Source organism: Entelurus aequoreus, linkage group LG11 (genome assembly GCF_033978785.1).
Source record: "Entelurus aequoreus isolate RoL-2023_Sb linkage group LG11, RoL_Eaeq_v1.1, whole genome shotgun sequence".
NCBI classification, from domain to species: domain Eukaryota; kingdom Metazoa; phylum Chordata; class Actinopteri; order Syngnathiformes; family Syngnathidae; genus Entelurus; species Entelurus aequoreus.
The window spans coordinates 10,873,115-10,890,614 of record NC_084741.1 but is presented as its reverse complement, the minus strand read 5'-3'; the positions used below and the strand labels follow the sequence as shown (position 1 = coordinate 10,890,614).

The window sequence follows — 17,500 nt, the reverse complement described above, 5'->3', positions numbered from 1 at the left end:
ACGTGTCCACCAGTCTGGTGTTTACACGTGTCCACCAGTCTGGTGTTTACACGTGTCCACCAGTCTGGTGTTTACACGTGTCCACCAGTCTGGTGTTTACACGTGTTCACCAGTCTGGTGTTTACACGTGTCCACCAGTCTGGTGTTTACACGTGTCCACCAGTCTGGTGTTTACACGTGTCCACCAGTCTGGTGTTTACAAGTTAGTTCCAAATAGAAATGGAAGGTGGTTCAATGGTCTTGGAAAGGCTCGCGTAGGGAAAGTAAAAGGATCGATATCGGTATCGATAATCAACATATCTCTATCAGTGTCGGTATCAAAGTATCACCCACCCTTAAGTGCCAGCGGACCAACAAATGTTTCAGTATCGCTAAAAAAGTGTTTTCTTTGGATCGTTACTTTTGAAAGCGCTTTGGTGTTTGAGTTCACCCTGAGTGAAGATTCTTACTAGTCCTCCTCTTCTAGTCCTCTTCTAGTCTTACTAGTCCTCCTCGCCCGCGTCCTCCGGCCCCGCCCCAGCCCCAGCCCCCGCCTCATTGCCCCGCTGCAGGATGAGACCATGGTAGTTGGTGAACCTGTGCGGGCTGAGCTGTGCCAGGGCCTGCAGGGCGAGCACACGCTCCGTGTCGGCGTCACGCCGGAACACGCCGGCCTCTGCCGCGGCGGGCGGGAGGAAGAGTGAGGAGTGGGCCGGCGAGGGCTCCGGGCGCCGCGCGCCTGCGTCCGCCTCCGCTTCCGCCTCCGCTTCCGCCTCCGCTTCCGCCCCGCCCCACTCTTCATGGTCGGGGCCTCGTCGGGGCCGGCGGGGCCGCATCTCCAGGCAGCTGAGTCCCTTGCGGTGGCGCTGCAGGTGGTCGTCGCGGGCGAAGGCCTTGTGGCACAGCGGGCACTCGAAGGGCCGCCCCCCGCTGTGCAGGCTCAGGTGGTTCTTCAGGTCGTAGGAGTGCAGGAAGCGGGCGGAGCAATGAGGGCACGAGTAGGGACGCTCGCCCGTGTGCTTCCTCATGTGGATCTTCAACTTGTCGTTCCTGAACACACACACCACACAGGTGTACAGTAACATGTACAGTACCTACTAACACATGTGTACAGTAACATGTACAGTACTTACTAACACATGTGTACAGTAACATGTACAGTACCTACTAACACACGTGTACAGTAACATGTACAGTACTTACTAACACAGGTGTACAGTAACATGTACAGTACCTACTAACACACGTGTACAGTAACATGTACAGTACTTACTAACACATGTGTACAGTAACATGTACAGTACCTACTAACACACATGTACAGTAACATGTACAGTACTTACTAACACACGTGTACAGTAACATGTACAGTACCTACTAACAACACACGTGTACAGTAACATGTACAGTACTTATTAAACAGGAAAAGGTCATCGACGTCCCATTGGGGTTGTGAGTTTTTCCTTGCCCGTATGTGGGCTCTGTACCGCGGATGTGGTTGTGGCTTGTGCAGCCCTTTGAGACACTTGAGATTTAGGGCTATATACAGTAAATAAACATTGATTGATTGAAAAGTGTACAGTACTTATTACACATGACACGTGTACAGTAACATGTACAGTAACATTTAAATTACTTATTACACATGTATAGTAACATTTAAATTACTTATTACAAATTACACATGTACACTAACATTTAAACTACTTTTCTACAATTGACACTTGTACAGTAACGTGTACAGTAACATTACAACTACTTATTACAAATTACACTTGTACAGTAACATGTACAGTAACATTTCCCTTACTTATTACAAATGACACTTGTACAGTAACGTGTACAGTAACATTACAACTACTTATTACAAATGACACTTGTACAGTAACGTGTACAGTAACATTACAACTACTTATTACAAATGACACTTGTACAGTAACATGTACAGTAACATTACAACTACTTATTACAAATGACACTTGTACAGTAACATGTACAGTAACATTACAACTACTTATTATAAATGACACTTGTACAGTAACGTGTACAGTAACATTACAACTACTTATTACAAATGACACTTGTACAGTAACATGTATAGAAACATTACAACTACTTATTACAAATGACACTTGTACAGTAACGTGTACAGTAACATTACAACTACTTATTACAAATGACACTTGTACAGTAACGTGTACAGTAACATTACAACTACTTATTACAAATGACACTTGTACAGTAATGTGTACAGTAACATGTACAGTAACATTACAACTACTTATTACAAATGACACTTGTACAGTAACATGTACAGTAACATTACAACTACTTATTACAAATGACACTTGTACAGTAACGTGTACAGTAACATTACAACTACTTATTACAAATGACACTTGTACAGTAACGTGTACAGTAACATTACAACTACTTATTACAAATGACACTTGTACAGTAACGTGTACAGTAACATTACAACTACTTATTACAAATGACACTTGTACAGTAGCGTGTACAGTAACATTACAACTACTTATTACAAATGACACTTGTACAGTAACGTGTACAGTAACATTACAACTACTTATTACAAATGACACTTGTACAGTAACGTGTACAGTAACATTACAACTACTTATTACAAATGACACTTGTACAGTAACGTGTACAGTAACATTACAACTACTTATTACAAATGACACTTGTACAGTAACGTGTACAGTAACATTACAACTACTTATTACAAATGACACTTGTACAGTAGCGTGTACAGTAACATTACAACTACTTATTACAAATGACACTTGTACAGTAACGTGTACAGTAACATGTACAGTAACATTACAACTACTTATTACAAATGACACTTGTACAGTAACGTGTACAGTAACATTATAACTACTTATTACAAATGACACTTGTACAGTAACGTGTACAGTAACATTACAACTACTTATTACAAATGACACTTGTACAGTAACGTGTACAGTAACATTACAACTACTTATTACAAGTGACACTACATTTTTAGACACTACATTTTAACAAACTGAAATTTTGCTCCCACATATTGTGTTTAACAAAACTGTCCGCATAGTTTGATGTTTAAAAAAATGTGGTTCACGAAATATAATCAAAAAATTCAGCGATATTAAATTCAATGTGAAAATCCACAATGCATTAGACTGTTACAATATAACTAAAACTATTCTTACTCGCTAAAGTGTCCATGTGTGATGTCTGTAGGAGTGTTTTCACGCATATTTCTACATGCTATTGTGATGCCATCAAGCTGGCGTCGTTAGCATGAGCTAATATGCTAACATGTTTATGAGTGTCTGTGTTAGTATTATTAACTTACAATGACATTTTCACTAATTCCTCAGTCAATTCACCAAAACGTCAGCGTGGAGTTATTGAGTCTGTTTAGCTGACTGGAGAGCTAGCTTGCGCAGCTAGTGGGTCCATGACCAAGACTGACGTTTTGTTTGATCAGCCGTTTTACTGCCTTGTTACAGACACCGTTTGGAAACTATTAAGGTGTGTAAATAACTAATTTCACAACATATATACTGTATCTGCCACTTATAGTCCGGTGTGGCTTGTATCCATCCATCCATTTTCTACCGCTTGTCCCTTTTTAAGGTCGCGGGGGGTGCTGGAGCCTATCTCAGCTGCATTCAGGCGGAAGGCTAGATATGGAAACATATTTAGTTTTCTATAATTTAGTGGGTGTGGCTTACATGCCGGTGTGCTCTGTAGTCGGTAAACTAGGGTGTTGTTGTTGTTGTTGTTGAGAGTGAGGCTCCAGCTGACGCAGAAGAAAAGAAGGACTGACATTCTTGAAGGTTCCTTACCTGGTGAAGCGAACCCCGCAGGCAGAGCACTGGAAGGGTTTCTCCCCCGTGTGCGTCCGCATGTGGCGAGGAAGTTTTCCCGCTCCATGGATGATCTTCTGGCAGACGGGACACTGCTGAGGTGTTTGGGACTTCCTCTTCCGGCCTCCCGCCGTCGCCCCGCCCCCTCCCCCGGCCACAGAGGTGACGGCAGACGCGCTTTCCGCCAGTGCCGATTCGTTGCCGAGGCCGTCCGCGTCGTCGCCCCCAGACGGCTTGTCTTCTGAGGGCGGGGCAGGAGGCGGGTGTGCCGCAGGCCACGGCGGGTGACCTCCGTTGAGGGTGGCCGCCCTCTCCGGTCCTCTGAGCGCTCCGGGATCTCTGTTGTGCCTCCACCGGAAGAGGAGCTCCTCTGGCTGGGGGCTGGGCGGCCGGGTCGGTGGCCGGCCCTCAGAAGGGTTCGGGACCGGCGAAGCCCCAGGCGGCGTGACGTGGTAGGACCCCACCTTCTTCACCTTCTTTCTGTCCGTCTTTCTTCGGGATCCGGGATCTCCTCCGGGCTCCGCCCCCGGCCTCCGAGGAGCCGCCATGCTCCGGTTCCTCTGCTCCTCTTCCTCCGCCGGCTCCACCTTCTCCCCGAGGATGTCGCTGCAGGCGTCGGCCACGCACTGGATGCCCAGAAGCCGCGCCCCTCGCAGGACGTCCCTCATGCCCGAGCTGGGGATGGTGAGGGTGGCCGTGTAGGCGAACTCCAGCAGGGCGTCCAGGGCGTCCGGCGCCACACAGTCCAGCTGGCACACGCTGAAACCGCCGCCGTTTCCGCCTTCTTCGGCGCCAAAGAGCCGGCGGAAGTAGAGGCTGACGGCGGCCATGACGGAACGGTGAGTCGGGTAGCGGGCCCCGCGGGAGGTCAGCGTGAGGTCACACAGGAGCCCCGTCCTCCTCTGGTCGTTGAGGTGCGACAAGATCTCGCTGCTGTGCTCCGGAAATGGGATCCCGATCAGACCGTCCTCGCCTGGAGACATCACCGCCTGAAAGACACCACCGGGCAGTTAGCGCCGCAGAAGGTAGCGAGCGGCAAACGTCGGTATTTCCAAAAAAAAGAACCACGGACTAAAATCAACGTTTTGATGAGTTATTGAACAATACTTCAAATGATTTGTGGAAAGGAACAAGGAAAGGCCTTCAAATAAAAGACCGAACTTTACACTGAAAGACGGAGCTGAAGTTGAAGCCTTAAACTAAACATGTCTGACTTCTTTTCAACACTTCTATTTTCCAAGTCCCAGGGACCAGACCTGAGGGGGGAAATCTTTCTTTGGTTTTGAAACTGCGAAACATCCAAATGGCCCCCAAGTGCTTGGCAAATGTTTGCTGGCTGTTCACGTGACCAGCAGGTCTGGTTGACTCCAGCAGAGGGCAGCAGACCGACTCACCAGGGGGGCAGCAGACCGACTCACCAGGGGGGCAGCAGACCGACTCACCAGCAGAGGGCAGCAGACCGACTCACCAGGGGGGCAGCAGACCGACTCACCAGGGGGGGACCACAGGGGAAAAGAAGGCGGGGCCATAAAAGGGAAGGGTCGTTAGGAAGCAGCTGCAGCCACGACAGGATTACGCCACGTTGTCACCTCGGGCCAGGAGGAGAGCGTCAAGTGCTGGTGGAAACACTCCAGCAAGACCAGGGACCAAAAAAATATTGAATGCATTTGCAACCGTGCAAAAACATCAGGAGGCCAATCCGTGTGTTTGTAGAGCCGCTAGTACGACTAGAAGAGTTACTTAAGTATTTATTGCATTCACAATCCTTCTGTAAGACAAGAAGACATGTTTTGATTTGTTTATGCATTCTAAATCATAAATGAACGTTAGCAAAAGTCAGCTAACAATCAAGGTTTTGTATACACGCTGTAAGTATATATGTCATGTAGTAACATTCATAATAACATGTCATATATACATGATGTAAGTATATATGTCATGTAGTAACATTCATAATAACATGTAATATATACATGATGTAAGTATATATGTCATGTAGTAACATTCATAATAACATGTAATATATACATGATGTAAGTATATATGTCATGTAGTAACATTCATAATAACATGTCATATATACATGATGTAAGTATATATGTCATGTAGTAACATTCATAATAACATGTAATATATACATGATGTAAGTATGTCATGTAGTAACATTCATAATAGCATGTAATATATACATGATGTAAGTATATATGTCATGTAGTAACATTCATAATAACATGTAATATATACATGATGTAAGTATATATGTCATGTAGTAACATTCATAATAACATGTCATATATACATGATGTAAGTATATATGTCATGTAGTAACATTCATAATAACATGTAATATATAAATGATGTAAGTATATATGTCATGTAGTAACATTCATAATAACATGTAATATATACATGATGTAAGTATATATGTCATGTAGTAACATTCATAATAGCATGTAATATATACATGATGTAAGTATATATGTCATGTAGTAACATTCATAATAACATGTCATATATACATGATGTAAGTATATATGTCATGTAGTAACATTCATAATAACATGTCATATATACATGATGTAAGTATATATGTCATGTAGTAACATTCATAATAACATGTAATATATACATGATGTAAGTATATATGTCATGTAGTAACATTCATAATAACATGTAATATTTACATGATGTAAGTATATAAGTCATGTAGTAACATTCATAATAACATGTCATATTTACATGATGTAAGTATATATGTCATGTAGTAACATTCATAATAACATGTAATATATACATGATGTAAGTATATATGTCATGTAGTAACATTCATAATAACATGTAATATATACATGATGTAAGTATATATGTCATGTAGTAACATTCATAATAACATGTAATATTTACATGATGTAAGTATATATGTCATGTAGTAACATTCATAATAACATGTAATATTTACATGATGTAAGTATATATGTCATGTAGTAACATTCATAATAACATGTCATATATATACATGATGTAAGTATATATGTCATGTAGTAACATTCATAATATGTAATATATACATGATGTAAGTATATATGTCATGTAGTAACATTCATAATAACATGTCATATATACATGATGTAAGTATATATGTCATGTAGTAACATTCATAATAACATGTCATATTTACATGATGTAAGTATATATGTAATGTAGTAACATTCATAATAACATGTCATATTTACATGATGTAAGTATATATGTCATGTAGTAACATTCATAATAACATGTAATATATACATGATGTAAGTATATATGTCATGTAGTGACATTCATAATAACGTCATATTTACATGATGTAAGTATATATGTCATGTAGTAACATTCATAATAACATGTAATATATACATGATGTAAGTATATATGTCATGTAGTAACATTCATAATAACATGTAATATATACATGATGTAAGTATATATGTCATGTAGTAACATTCATAATAACATGTCATATATACATGATGTAAGTATATATGTCATGTAGTAACATTCATAACATGTCATATATACATGATGTAAGTATATATGTCATGTAGTAACATTCATAATAACATGTAATATATACATGATGTAAGTATATATGTCATGTAGTAACATTCATAATAACATGTAATATATACATGATGTAAGTATATATGTCATGTAGTAACATTCATAATAACATGTCATATACATGATGTAAGTATATATGTCATGTAGTAACATTCATAACAACATGTAATATATACATATGTAAGTATATATGTCATGTAGTAACATTCATAATAACATGTAATATATACATGATGTAAGTATATATGTCATGTAGTAACATTCATAACAACATGTCATATTTACATGATGTAAGTATATATGTCATGTAGTAACATTCATAATAACATGTAATATATACATGATGTAAGTATATATGTCATGTAGTAACATTCATAATAACATGTAATATATACATGATGTAAGTATATATGTCATGTAGTAACATTCATAATAACATGTAATATATACATGATGTAAGTATATATGTCATGTAGTAACATTCATAATAACGTCATATTTACATGATGTAAGTATATATGTCATGTAGTAACATTCATAATAACATGTAATATATACATGATGTAAGTATATATGTCATGTAGTGACATTCATAATAACGTCATATTTACATGATGTAAGTATATATGTCATGTAGCAACATTCATAATAACGTCATATTTACATGATGTAAGTATATATGTCATGTAGTAACATTCATAATAACATGTCATATATACATGATGTAAGTATATACGTCATGTAGTAACATTCATAATAACATGTAATATATACATGATGTAAGTATATATGTCATGTAGTGACATTCATAATAACGTCATATTTACATGATGTAAGTATATATGTCATGTAGTAACATTCATAATAACGTCATATTTACATGATGTAAGTATATATGTCATGTAGTAACATTCATAATAACATGTCATATATACATGATGTAAGTATATACGTCATGTAGTAACATTCATAATAACATGTAATATATACATGATGTAAGTATATATGTCATGTAGTGACATTCATAATAACGTCATATTTACATGATGTAAGTATATATGTCATGTAGTAACATTCATAATAACATGTCATATATACATGATGTAAGTATATATGTCATGTAGTAACATTCATAATAGCATGTAATATATACATGATGTAAGTATATATGTCATGTAGTAACATTCATAATAACATGTCATATATACATGATGTAAGTATATATGTCATGTAGAAACATTCATAATAACATGTAATATTTACATGATGTAAGTATATATGTCATGTAGTGACATTCATAATAACGTCATATTAACATGATGTAAGTATATATGTCATGTAGTGACATTCATAATAACATGTAATATATACATGATGTAAGTATATATGTCATGTAGTAACATTCATAATAACATGTAATATATACATGATGTAAGTATATATGTCATGTAGTAACATTCATAATAACATGTAATATATACATGATGTAAGTATATATGTCATGTAGTAACATTCATAATAACATGTCATATATACATGATGTAAGTATATATGTCATGTAGTAACATTCATAATAACATGTCATATATACATGATGTAAGTATATATGTCATGTAGTAACATTCATAACATGTAATATATACATGATGTAAGTATATATGTCATGTAGTAACATTCATAATAACATGTAATATTTACATGATGTAAGTATATATGTCATGTAGTAACATTCATAATAACATGTAATATATACATGATGTAAGTATATATGTCATGTAGTAACATTCATAATAACATGTAATATATACATGATGTAAGTATATATGTCATGTAGTAACATTCATAATAACATGTCATATATACATGATGTAAGTATATATGTCATGTAGTAACATTCATAATAACATGTCATATACATGATGTAAGTATATATGTCATGTAGTAACATTCATAATAACATGTCATATATACATGATGTAAGTATATATGTCATGTAGTAACATTCATAATAACATGTCATATATATACATGATGTAAGTATATATGTCATGTAGTAACATTCATAATAACATGTAATATATACATGATGTAAGTATATATGTCATGTAGTAACATTCATAATAACATGTCATATATACATGATGTAAGTATATATGTCATGTAGTAACATTCATAACATGTAATATATACATGATGTAAGTATATATGTCATGTAGTAACATTCATAATAACATGTAATATTTACATGATGTAAGTATATATGTCATGTAGTAACATTCATAATAACATGTAATATATACATGACGTAAGTATATATGTCATGTAGTAACATTCATAATAACATGTAATATATACATGATGTAAGTATATATGTCATGTAGTAACATTCATAATAACATGTAATATATACATGATGTAAGTATATATGTCATGTAGTAACATTCATAATAACATGTCATATATACATGATGTAAGTATATATGTCATGTAGTAACATTCATAACATGTAATATATACATGATGTAAGTATATATGTCATGTAGTAACATTCATAATAACATGTCATATTTACATGATGTAAGTATATATGTCATGTAGTAACATTCATAATAGCATGTAATATATACATGATGTAAGTATATATGTCATGTAGTAACATTCATAATAACATGTCATATATACATGATGTAAGTATATATGTCATGTAGTAACATTCATAATAACATGTAATATATAAATGATGTAAGTATATATGTCATGTAGTAACATTCATAATAACATGTAATATATACATGATGTAAGTATATATGTCATGTAGTAACATTCATAATAGCATGTAATATATACATGATGTAAGTATATATGTCATGTAGTAACATTCATAATAACATGTCATATATACATGATGTAAGTATATATGTCATGTAGTAACATTCATAATAACATGTCATATATACATGATGTAAGTATATATGTCATGTAGTAACATTCATAATAACATGTAATATATACATGATGTAAGTATATATGTCATGTAGTAACATTCATAATAACATGTAATATTTACATGATGTAAGTATATAAGTCATGTAGTAACATTCATAATAACATGTCATATTTACATGATGTAAGTATATATGTCATGTAGTAACATTCATAATAACATGTAATATATACATGATGTAAGTATATATGTCATGTAGTAACATTCATAATAACATGTAATATATACATGATGTAAGTATATATGTCATGTAGTAACATTCATAATAACATGTAATATTTACATGATGTAAGTATATATGTCATGTAGTAACATTCATAATAACATGTAATATTTACATGATGTAAGTATATATGTCATGTAGTAACATTCATAATAACATGTAATATTTACATGATGTAAGTATATATGTCATGTAGTGACATTCATAATAACGTCATATTTACATGATGTAAGTATATATGTCATGTAGTGACATTCATAATAACATGTAATATATACATGATGTAAGTATATATGTCATGTAGTAACATTCATAATAACATGTAATATATACATGATGTAAGTATATATGTCATGTAGTAACATTCATAATAACATGTAATATATACATGATGTAAGTATATATGTCATGTAGTAACATTCATAATAACATGTCATATATACATGATGTAAGTATATATGTCATGTAGTAACATTCATAATAACATGTCATATATACATGATGTAAGTATATATGTCATGTAGTAACATTCATAACATGTAATATATACATGATGTAAGTATATATGTCATGTAGTAACATTCATAATAACATGTAATATTTACATGATGTAAGTATATATGTCATGTAGTAACATTCATAATAACATGTAATATATACATGATGTAAGTATATATGTCATGTAGTAACATTCATAATAACATGTAATATATACATGATGTAAGTATATATGTCATGTAGTAACATTCATAATAACATGTCATATATACATGATGTAAGTATATATGTCATGTAGTAACATTCATAATAACATGTCATATACATGATGTAAGTATATATGTCATGTAGTAACATTCATAATAACATGTCATATATACATGATGTAAGTATATATGTCATGTAGTAACATTCATAATAACATGTAATATATACATGATGTAAGTATATATGTCATGTAGTAACATTCATAATAACATGTAATATATACATGATGTAAGTATATATGTCATGTAGTAACATTCATAATAACATGTCATATATACATGATGTAAGTATATATGTCATGTAGTAACATTCATAATAACATGTCATATATACATGATGTAAGTATATATGTCATGTAGTAACATTCATAACATGTAATATATACATGATGTAAGTATATATGTCATGTAGTAACATTCATAATAACATGTAATATATACATGATGTAAGTATATATGTCATGTAGTAACATTCATAATAACATGTCATATATACATGATGTAAGTATATATGTCATGTAGTAACATTCATAATAACATGTAATATATACATGATGTAAGTATATATGTCATGTAGTAACATTCATAATAACATGTAATATATACATGATGTAAGTATATATGTCATGTAGTAACATTCATAATAACATGTCATATATACATGATGTAAGTATATATGTCATGTAGTAACATTCATAACATGTAATATATACATGATGTAAGTATATATGTCATGTAGTAACATTCATAATAACATGTCATATTTACATGATGTAAGTATATATGTCATGTAGTAACATTCATAATAGCATGTAATATATACATGATGTAAGTATATATGTCATGTAGTAACATTCATAATAACATGTCATATATACATGATGTAAGTATATATGTCATGTAGTAACATTCATAATAACATGTAATATATAAATGATGTAAGTATATATGTCATGTAGTAACATTCATAATAACATGTAATATATACATGATGTAAGTATATATGTCATGTAGTAACATTCATAATAGCATGTAATATATACATGATGTAAGTATATATGTCATGTAGTAACATTCATAATAACATGTCATATATACATGATGTAAGTATATATGTCATGTAGTAACATTCATAATAACATGTCATATATACATGATGTAAGTATATATGTCATGTAGTAACATTCATAATAACATGTAATATATACATGATGTAAGTATATATGTCATGTAGTAACATTCATAATAACATGTAATATATACATGATGTAAGTATATATGTCATGTAGTAACATTCATAATAACATGTAATATTTACATGATGTAAGTATATATGTCATGTAGTAACATTCATAATAACATGTCATATTTACATGATGTAAGTATATATGTCATGTAGTAACATTCATAATAACATGTAATATATACATGATGTAAGTATATATGTCATGTAGTAACATTCATAATAACATGTAATATATACATGATGTAAGTATATATGTCATGTAGTAACATTCATAATAACATGTAATATTTACATGATGTAAGTATATATGTCATGTAGTAACATTCATAATAACATGTAATATTTACATGATGTAAGTATATATGTCATGTAGTAACATTCATAATAACATGTCATATATATACATGATGTAAGTATATATGTCATGTAGTAACATTCATAATAATGTAATATATACATGATGTAAGTATATATGTCATGTAGTAACATTCATAATAACATGTCATATATACATGATGTAAGTATATATGTCATGTAGTAACATTCATAATAACATGTCATATTTACATGATGTAAGTATATATGTAATGTAGTAACATTCATAATAACATGTCATATTTACATGATGTAAGTATATATGTCATGTAGTAACATTCATAATAACATGTAATATATACATGATGTAAGTATATATGTCATGTAGTGACATTCATAATAACGTCATATTTACATGATGTAAGTATATATGTCATGTAGTAACATTCATAATAACATGTAATATATACATGATGTAAGTATATATGTCATGTAGTAACATTCATAATAACATGTAATATATACATGATGTAAGTATATATGTCATGTAGTAACATTCATAATAACATGTCATATATACATGATGTAAGTATATATGTCATGTAGTAACATTCATAACATGTCATATATACATGATGTAAGTATATATGTCATGTAGTAACATTCATAATAACATGTAATATATACATGATGTAAGTATATATGTCATGTAGTAACATTCATAATAACATGTAATATATACATGATGTAAGTATATATGTCATGTAGTAACATTCATAATAACATGTCATATACATGATGTAAGTATATATGTCATGTAGTAACATTCATAACAACATGTAATATATACATGATGTAAGTATATATGTCATGTAGTAACATTCATAATAACATGTAATATATACATGATGTAAGTATATATGTCATGTAGTAACATTCATAACAACATGTCATATTTACATGATGTAAGTATATATGTCATGTAGTAACATTCATAATAACATGTAATATATACATGATGTAAGTATATATGTCATGTAGTAACATTCATAATAACATGTAATATATACATGATGTAAGTATATATGTCATGTAGTAACATTCATAATAACATGTAATATATACATGATGTAAGTATATATGTCATGTAGTAACATTCATAATAACGTCATATTTACATGATGTAAGTATATATGTCATGTAGTAACATTCATAATAACATGTAATATATACATGATGTAAGTATATATGTCATGTAGTGACATTCATAATAACGTCATATTTACATGATGTAAGTATATATGTCATGTAGAAACATTCATAATAACATGTAATATTTACATGATGTAAGTATATATGTCATGTAGTAACATTCATAATAACATGTAATATATACATGATGTAAGTATATATGTCATGTAGTGACATTCATAATAACGTCATATTTACATGATGTAAGTATATATGTCATGTAGTAACATTCATAATAACATGTCATATATACATGATGTAAGTATATATGTCATGTAGTAACATTCATAATAGCATGTAATATATACATGATGTAAGTATATATGTCATGTAGTAACATTCATAATAACATGTCATATATACATGATGTAAGTATATATGTCATGTAGTAACATTCATAATAACATGTAATATTTACATGATGTAAGTATATATGTCATGTAGTAACATTCATAATAACATGTCATATATACATGATGTAAGTATATATGTCATGTAGTGACATTCATAATAACGTCATATTTACATGATGTAAGTATATATGTCATGTAGTGACATTCATAATAACATGTAATATATACATGATGTAAGTATATATGTCATGTAGTAACATTCATAATAACATGTAATATATACATGATGTAAGTATATATGTCATGTAGTAACATTCATAATAACATGTAATATTACATGATGTAAGTATATATGTCATGTAGTAACATTCATAATAACATGTCATATATACATGATGTAAGTATATATGTCATGTAGTAACATTCATAATAACATGTCATATATACATGATGTAAGTATATATGTCATGTAGTAACATTCATAACATGTAATATATACATGATGTAAGTATATATGTCATGTAGTAACATTCATAATAACATGTAATATTACATGATGTAAGTATATATGTCATGTAGTAACATTCATAATAACATGTAATATATACATGATGTAAGTATATATGTCATGTAGTAACATTCATAATAACATGTAATATATACATGATGTAAGTATATATGTCATGTAGTAACATTCATAATAACATGTCATATATACATGATGTAAGTATATATGTCATGTAGTAACATTCATAATAACATGTCATATACATGATGTAAGTATATATGTCATGTAGTAACATTCATAATAACATGTCATATATACATGATGTAAGTATATATGTCATGTAGTAACATTCATAATAACATGTAATATATACATGATGTAAGTATATATGTCATGTAGTAACATTCATAATAACATGTCATATATACATGATGTAAGTATATATGTCATGTAGTAACATTCATAACATGTAATATATACATGATGTAAGTATATATGTCATGTAGTAACATTCATAATAACATGTAATATTTACATGATGTAAGTATATATGTCATGTAGTAACATTCATAATAACATGTAATATATACATGACGTAAGTATATATGTCATGTAGTAACATTCATAATAACATGTAATATATACATGATGTAAGTATATATGTCATGTAGTAACATTCATAATAACATGTAATATATACATGATGTAAGTATATATGTCATGTAGTAACATTCATAATAACATGTCATATATACATGATGTAAGTATATATGTCATGTAGTAACATTCATAATAACATGTCATGTATACATGATGTAAGTATATATGTCATGTAGTAACATTCATAACATGTAATATATACATGATGTAAGTATATATGTCATGTAGTAACATTCATAATAACATGTAATATTTACATGATGTAAGTATATATGTCATGTAGTAACATTCATAATAACATGTAATATATACATGATGTAAGTATATATGTCATGTAGTAACATTCATAATAACATGTAATATATACATGATGTAAGTATATATGTCATGTAGTAACATTCATAATAACATGTCATATATACATGATGTAAGTATATATGTCATGTAGTAACATTCATAATAACATGTCATATACATGATGTAAGTATATATGTCATGTAGTAACATTCATAATAACATGTCATATATACATGATGTAAGTATATATGTCATGTAGTAACATTCATAATAACATGTAATATATACATGATGTAAGTATATATGTCATGTAGTAACATTCATAATAACATGTCATATATACATGATGTAAGTATATATGTCATGTAGTAACATTCATAACATGTAATATATACATGATGTAAGTATATATGTCATGTAGTAACATTCATAATAACATGTAATATTTACATGATGTAAGTATATATGTCATGTAGTAACATTCATAATAACATGTAATATATACATGACGTAAGTATATATGTCATGTAGTAACATTCATAATAACATGTAATATATACATGATGTAAGTATATATGTCATGTAGTAACATTCATAATAACATGTAATATTTACATGATGTAAGTATATATGTCATGTAGTAACATTCATAATAACATGTAATATTTACATGATGTAAGTATATATGTCATGTAGTAACATTCATAATAACATGTAATATTTACATGATGTAAGTATATATGTCATGTAGTAACATTCATAATAACATGTCATATTTACATGATGTAAGTATATATGTCATGTAGTAACATTCATAATAACATGTCATATATACATGATGTAAGTATATATGTCATGTAGTAACATTCATAATAACATGTCATATATACATGATGTAAGTATATATGTCATGTAGTAACATTCATAATAACATGTCATATATACATGATGTAAGTATATATGTCATGTAGTAACATTCATAATAACATGTCATATATACATGATGTAAGTATATATGTCATGTAGTAACATTCATAATAACATGTCATATATACATGATGTAAGTATATATGTCATGTAGTAACATTCATAATAACATGTAATATTTACATGATGTAAGTATATATGTCATGTAGTAACATTCATAATAACATCTAATATATACATGATGTAAGTATATATGTCATGTAGTAACATTCATAATAACATGTCATATATACATGATGTAAGTATATATGTCATGTAGTAACATTCATAATAACATCTAATATATACATGATGTAAGTATATATGTCATGTAGTAACATTCATAATAACATGTCATATTTACATGATGTAAGTATATATGTCATGTAGTAACATTCATAATAACATGTCATATATACATGATGTAAGTATATATGTCATGTAGTAACATTC

At 30.9% G+C, this 17,500-nt stretch overlaps 1 protein-coding gene across 2 annotated transcripts in view; it reads right to left on the bottom strand.

Annotated features, from left to right (window-relative positions):
- Window positions 1–17,500, bottom strand: part of zbtb7b (zinc finger and BTB domain containing 7B) — a 65,970-nt gene that overhangs the window by 20 nt on the left and 48,450 nt on the right. For both annotated transcript variants that reach the window (XM_062062456.1, XM_062062457.1), the window contains exons 3-4: window positions 3,840–4,849; window positions 1–1,029 (exon numbers count right to left, since the gene is read on the bottom strand). The exon at window positions 1–1,029 is cut by the window's left edge and continues 20 nt beyond it. In XM_062062456.1, coding sequence (XP_061918440.1) covers window positions 483–1,029; window positions 3,840–4,843 — 1,551 coding nt within the window. In that variant the 5' untranslated portion in view covers window positions 4,844–4,849 and the 3' untranslated portion in view covers window positions 1–482. The remainder of the gene's footprint in view (window positions 1,030–3,839; window positions 4,850–17,500) is intronic.